At 46.8% G+C, this 7,066-nt stretch overlaps 1 protein-coding gene across 1 annotated transcript in view; it reads left to right on the top strand.

Moving 5' to 3' along the window:
• Window positions 1-296: 296 nt before the first annotated feature.
• Window positions 297-7,066, top strand: part of LOC147895736 (presequence protease 1, chloroplastic/mitochondrial-like) — a 54,269-nt gene continuing 47,499 nt past the window's right edge. Inside the window, exon 1 of the mRNA XM_087382299.1 lies at window positions 297-829. Coding sequence (XP_087238425.1) covers window positions 505-829 — 325 coding nt within the window. The 5' untranslated portion in view covers window positions 297-504. The remainder of the gene's footprint in view (window positions 830-7,066) is intronic.

Below are 7,066 nucleotides of genomic sequence, written 5' to 3'. Positions count from 1 at the left end.
TGGCATGGGCATTGTAACAAGGTTGATGCCCTTACCCCGAGGTTGTGATTGTGACCTTGCCATGGTTACACCCCCATCTTAGACTGTTGTGCTATGCATTAGATGTTTGCATTGTGTAAACTTATGCTACCGTATCAACTCGAAGCAAGAGTTGGGTGATGCCATAGCGCCTTAAATGGTGTCATGATAGATCTACTTAATGAGAGCTGTAAACTCCCTTCGTGTTGTATCAATGCTGAGTTTGCGAGGGGGGACTCACATTTCGGGTAGTGTAGATTGGGGTGTAGATTGGCATATGGAATGCGAGGAGGATCTTTTGCCCATTTTTGGCTTTGTTGTGTAGAAAAACACGTGAAAAATGTTGGAAACACTAATTAACCTATACGTGAGCGTGAAGGAAGGAAGGGATGCCGCGTGGAGCTAAGGGCGGCACAAAGAAAGAGTGGCTGAGCAGCAACCAAGCGAGGATCAATTTGTGAGGAGGTGGTGGTTTTAGGGTTGTGAATGAGCAGCATGTCTGCTCACGCTGCCCTCCGAGCTCCCTGCTGCGCTCACGCTGCCGAGACAATGGCCTCCTCCCTTTGCCTTCGCCCTGCCCGATGCTTCGCCACTGCCTCCTTGCCTTCCCTCCTCCGCAACTCCTCCTCCGCTCGCTGCCTTCGACCCTCCTTTCGCCTCGGAGCTTCTCGATGGACGGGCTTGCGTTGCATTGGATTGCCGCCCTTGCTTATTGGGAAGCTTCCTCCAGTGTTTCAGGTTGGGCATTGTAAAGGATTCTCAGCTGCTCCTCAAGCCATCGCCACGACTCCTCTACCTCGTACTCTAACCGGTGAGATATTTCGTGCATTTCTATCGTGTGGGTTGGATGGAACTTGCTTTGACATGGAGTTTGAACCTCAATGTCAGCGTCTGATTCCTATACAACTAGAGATAGCTGCTCCATTGATTTATGAGCAATCTTCACTATTGTGAGACTTTTAATAGCGTAGACCATGTTTAATTCCTACCTCGACTAAAGCATTATCACGGCTGTATGGAGACGTTGTACACACTTAAGATGGAGCTTGTAGACATTTTTCCTTTTCAAACATAAGAGGAAGCTGTGAAAGTTGATCCTTTCCGGACGCCAAACATGCCTCACATCCAGACGTTTGATGCTGAGGAGCTGGAACACTATTGGATGTTGGCCGTGTTTTTTAAGGCCTTGCCTTTGTATCATCTGAAGAAAATTGTCATAATTTAAAATTGCCGGTCGGCCTTGGAACAGAAATTGCCCTGTTTAGCACGTCGACTAGTTTCGTATGAATCTAGCGTGCCCGCTTTTGTTAAGATTTTGATTGCCCTCTGGAATGGGTAATGGCTTTAAGAGACCTGCGGGTAATTTGCTCTCCACTTTATTCTGTTGGCAAGGCAAGCATTCAACCACATATTTAACCACATCCCGCCACATGCCTTCTTAGGTAAAGCTTTGCTTGATTCTTTCATAAGACACCTGCATGTCCAGCCATGGGAGAGGAGTGCATTTCTTGCAAAAAGAAATTGTCTATATTTTGAGTTTGGCACTAAATAACTCCACACCACAACAGCCCATTATGCAATTTGAATTCCGGAGGACCCTGACTAGAAGGTTTAGGCAAATCTGAAAATATGAGAATTGCCTTAGAATTCTGCTTATACTCTTCTTGAATGCCATGGATCCACTCCTGATGTATGGTAGAGATCGTAGATAAATTGCAAGCCCACATCCTGGACAAGGTGTCTGCAACCACATTTTTCTTCCCTTTTCTATACCTAATGTCAAAATCATAGGATTGGACTGCAATCAACCACCTCTTCTGCTTATATGACAAATTTGGCTGGGTGAGGAAGAATTTGAGTGTCCTATGATCTGTCTTCACCTTAATTTTACTCCTGTACAGATAGTGGTACCATTTCTTGAAAGCATGCAAGATAGCCAACATCTCCTGATCGTGAACATGGCAATTGAATTCTTTGGCATCAAACTTCTTGCTTTCAAAGGTTATTACCCTGTGTTCTTGCCTCAGAACAGCCCCCAATCCTGTGTCACTAGCATCTGCCTCCACAATGAAAGGACGCGAAAAATCAAGGCATACCGACACAGGTGCATGAGTGAGAGCAAATTTTAGGTCTTCAAAGCTACGTTGTGCTTTCTTTGACCATCGAAAAGAATCCTTCTTCAAGAGTTCAGTAAGAGGAAATTTGTGAATAAAGCGCTTGTAGAAGGAAGCAAGACCTAAAAATCCTCTCAATTGGGTGGGGTTTTGTGACTGTGGCCAATCTTCGATGCATTTTCACCTGAATGCCATGTCTACTCACAATATGCCCCAGGTACTCAACCTCCTCTGCTATAAAAGTGCATTTGCTTGCTTTTGCATAAAGCTGATGCATCCTCAAAATTTCCAGCACTTGCTTCACATGCTTAATGTGCTCCTGCCTATCCTTGCTCGAAATGAGGATCCTTGCTCTAAATGAGGATACCATCACATGCTTAATGTTTCAAAAGAGAGTTTGTTTGAGTATGCTTGTGCTTTCCAAGTTAGAAATGTATTTTTGACTCTTTGTAGGAAACAATACATAAGTGTAAAGGACCATTTAGCTTATGTTTTAAATAAGAGTGAGAGTGAGAGTGAGAGAGAGAGAGAGAGAGAGAGAGAGCGATATTCTAGCTTTTGGAGGGATCCCGGGATCAACAAACTCAGCAAGATCATAAGATTCCAATACAGACGCCATCTGAATTTTCCAAAGAGAATAATTGGTCCCATCTAACTGCCGAGCATCTGGAAATGTAGGAAGAGTGGGAATATGTACAGGCTTGTCAGACTCTTGAAAGAAACTGGACATAGGGGATACGCGAAGATCCGGAGTAGAATCCTTTGTTTCATCAGCCATAACTGAAAACAGGGAATGGACAGCAACAAGGGGCTGAAGAGAACGGGGCTGGTGAAAAGATCAAGGTCTAGAACAGGGCTGCCGACAGGCAGCAAAAAAAAAAATATAGGGAGGGGAGAAGAGAGCTCTGATGTCAGTGGGAAGGAGAGTTGCTGACGAGGACAAACTTCTTCAACTTCATCAATATAGAAGTTCCCAGATCAGAGAGTAACCTGGTGCTGTGATACCATATTAAAATGGCAGCGGAAGATGCAAACAAACTGAAATTATAGAGCCACACAGAGAACACTAGAGATAACAAAATGTACCACCACTGATCTGCTGTAAATCAGCCCTTAAACCAGGGCAGCAACTGAAATACAAGATATCTTGAATAAGATAAGAAAACAGGAGCTGCAGGAGAGGCTGAACTGAAGCAGAGAAAAAAGGGGGGGACACAAGAAAGCTGAAGACTGAGAGCATGGAGGCAGGAGAAGCCTGAAACGAAGAGGCAGGGGCCTGGAGTGAAGAGGCTAGAGGAGCCTGAACTGAGGAGGCAAGAGCCTAGAGAAGAGGAGGCTGAAGGAGCTTGGGTGAAGAGGCAGGAACCTTGGAACAAGGGAACTGTAGAGGCCTGGAGCGGGGAGGCAAGAGCCCTGAAGAGGCAAGATCTGCTGCGGGAGTGTGGGCAGCCAACTGAGCAGCTGAGAGGGGGCTCTGAGGGGATGGTCAGGAGCAGGCTGTATGCTGGAGCCTTGAGGAGCTGCAAGAAGAGATGGAGGAAGTGAAGGGAAGGAGGCCCTTTTATAGGGCAGGCCAGGGAGGGAGTCGGCCAGTTTGGCTGGACCGACCAGCCTGGTCGGTCAGGCCAACTGGGCCGACCAGCTGGTCGGCCAGCCTACCCCCTCTGGCCCCCCTTGCTGCATGGGGGCTGGTCGGCTGGCCACTCCTGGAGATGCTGATTCTCAACACTCCCTCCTTCGTGTTGCCTACACTCTGTCTCCCAATCTCTCTCTATCTCTCTCTTCCCTTGACCCTCACCCTTTCCCTCTCTCTTTGTAACATGCAACGGTTATCTGATCGCGTAATTCACAGCAAGACCTTCTTTAAACCTTTAGCGAGGAATGAGCGTTGTTTACCGTAGAGAGAGAAAGGAGATGAGGGTAGAGAGAGAGAGAGTAGAGTCGACAACCGATTGGGTCCCTGTATCCACTGAGGGCCCCCTCCCCCAATCAGGGGAGAATTTGCTTTATACTTTGAGAACTGAGAAATACAAAGAACACTCTTCAAGAGAGCACGGAACACGCTTCTGAAGAGCTCATTGTGCACACGTATAGCAGACCCAAAGACTTGAGAGGCAACGCCGACCAATACCGCGACCTTGATGCTGTCCACACTGACGATGTAGGACGCTTCTGCAAGGCAAGGAAGAGGCTTGTGCTATCTACCGGAATGCAGGGTTACTGCGTGAGTGAGAGAGTGAAAACTAGAAGTGATAGATCCTATGAGAGAAAGCTAGGTCCTTTAATGAGTAATGGCCTTAACGATGCCGAAAAGAACTATTCAGTGTATGATAGAGAGCTCCTCGGTGTCATCCAGGCATTAAAACATTGGAAGCCTTTCCTATACAGACGGACCTTCACGGTGAAGACAGATCACCAAGCCCTTAAGTGGCTTCAGACAATGCCTAGTACGCAATGGAGTGATCGACAGTAGCGGTGGAGTCTGATATTCCAGCAGTTTGGGGAAATGATCGAGTATGTTCCCGGCAAAAACAACCCCGTTGCAGACGCTCTCAGTCGGAAGGTTCCATCCATACCATGAGCAAGCCACTGTGCTCAAAATCAAAGGAAAGGATCTTGATAGCATGAAGGCACAATACGCAAAGTCGGCAGAGTTTGGCACGCAGTTCCAGTTAGCCATGACGCTTGCTCCAGGCCATTACTCATTAAAGGACGGTTGGCTTTTCTATAAGCTTTCTATAAAGGCTTCCAATGTTAAGAACTATTCAGGATCTATACTACAATAGAAAGCTTAACGATGCCGAAAAGAACTATTCAGTGTATGATAGAGAGCTCCTCGGTGTCATCCAGGCATTAAAACATTGGAAGCCTTTCCTATACAGACGGACCTTCACGGTGAAGACAGATCACCAAGCCCTTAAGTGGCTTCAGACAATGCCTAGTACGCAATGGAGTGATCGACAGTAGCGGTGGAGTCTGATATTCCAGCAGTTTGGGGAAATGATCGAGTATGTTCCCGGCAAAAACAACCCCGTTGCAGACGCTCTCAGTCGGAAGGTTCCATCCATACCATGAGCAAGCCACTGTGCTCAAAATCAAAGGAAAGGATCTTGATAGCATGAAGGCACAATACGCAAAGTCGGCAGAGTTTGGCACGCAGTTCCAGTTAGCCATGACGCTTGCTCCAGGCCATTACTCATTAAAGGACGGTTGGCTTTTCTATAAGCTTTCTATAAAGGCTTCCAATGTTAAGAACTATTCAGGATCTATACTACAATAGAAAGCTTAACGATGCCGAAAAGAACTATTCAGTGTATGATAGAGAGCTCCTCGGTGTCATCCAGGCATTAAAACATTGGAAGCCTTTCCTATACAGACGGACCTTCACGGTGAAGACAGATCACCAAGCCCTTAAGTGGCTTCAGACAATGCCTAGTACGCAATGGAGTGATCGACAGTAGCGGTGGAGTCTGATATTCCAGCAGTTTGGGGAAATGATCGAGTATGTTCCCGGCAAAAACAACCCCGTTGCAGACGCTCTCAGTCGGAAGGTTCCATCCATACCATGAGCAAGCCACTGTGCTCAAAATCAAAGGAAAGGATCTTGATAGCATGAAGGCACAATACGCAAAGTCGGCAGAGTTTGGCACGCAGTTCCAGTTAGCCATGACGCTTGCTCCAGGCCATTACTCATTAAAGGACGGTTGGCTGTGATAGATCCTAGAAGTGAAAACTAGAAGTGATAGCTGCCATCATTTCTCCTAGTATAAATTAGTGACTAGGGCAGATTCAGCTAGGTTGTAGGCTAGCTTAGCTACATTCCGTGCCATAGTTCCTTTTAAACGCGTTTTAGACACTTCGAAAACTTACTAAACGTTTTGCTTATTGGAACACGTTTTCTACAGCCTGTAAATGTACAGACCTAAAAAAAGGGGGTTTCTTGTCAAAGATTGTGCCGCCTTGGAATTTCGTATCTTCCTGGCTTCGAGTCCGCTCATGATTCTGCCTTGGAATTCACGCTCTTAATTCACCCTTATTCTGCCTTGCAAACTTGGAATTCAAGGGTGCTTGAACCTGCAAATGCTCAGTGCATGCAAACCACGTCGCCTGTGTGCTGTGCTCGAATTCATTGGCAGGGGAGTTTTGCTCTGCTCGTGCTTGGATTTCTAGGCGTTCTCTACCTCTCTTTCAACCCTCCAACAGCCCTCCTTGTGCTTGGCATGTTGCCTTCAAAATGTGCATACATATTGCCCGGTGCATTGTTAGAATTATTGCTATAATTTAGCAGTGACCAATGTAATGTAATAAGTAGGTTAGGGGCACTTTTCCCTCACTTAGAGGTTTTTCCCCCTAACCACAGTTAGTTCACTAACTATGGTTAGTGAAGTGATAAGGTTTTGTCACTTAGACAAAACCCATCACTCTATTCAGTTGTATCACACTCATCTATTTGCAACTAAGCTTTCAACTCTTACGCTCCTGCTCTTGTTCTCTCATTTGCTCTCTCTCTCCCATTCTCACATTTGGTATCAGAGCAGATTAAGCTCTTGGACCAGCTCCTCCTGCCCCCGGACTAGCTCCCATCTTCAGCCCCCAAGCTCTCGACGTCACGCAGCTCGAGCTCAAGCTTCGAGCTCCTATGCTCGTCGTCTGTACATGTGTATGAATTTCGTACGAACAGCCACATACAGATCTGTACTATCAGCCTGCATCAGCCGTACTATCCCGTACATCTGCACAGTATTGTTCCGTACTGTACGCGATGCTTGTACCAGCTCCTTGATTCCGATCAGCACCGCCTGCTTCACCGTGCGGCTGTACAGCTCGTCGTCGTACAGCCTGCAGCTCTGTTCCGTACACAGGCATTGTTTGGTGGTATCTTCGCCGTACAGTTCCGTACCCGTACCAGCTCGTCGACAGTGCCGTACAGATCC

The sequence above is a fragment of the Dipteris shenzhenensis genome, chromosome 12, assembly GCF_047967505.1.
Source record: "Dipteris shenzhenensis isolate YYH24624 ecotype China chromosome 12, Dip_SZ_1.0, whole genome shotgun sequence".
NCBI lineage: Eukaryota > Viridiplantae > Streptophyta > Polypodiopsida > Gleicheniales > Dipteridaceae > Dipteris > Dipteris shenzhenensis.
The sequence above is the reverse complement of the archived record's forward strand: the minus strand, read 5'-3'. Positions and strand labels throughout refer to the sequence as shown.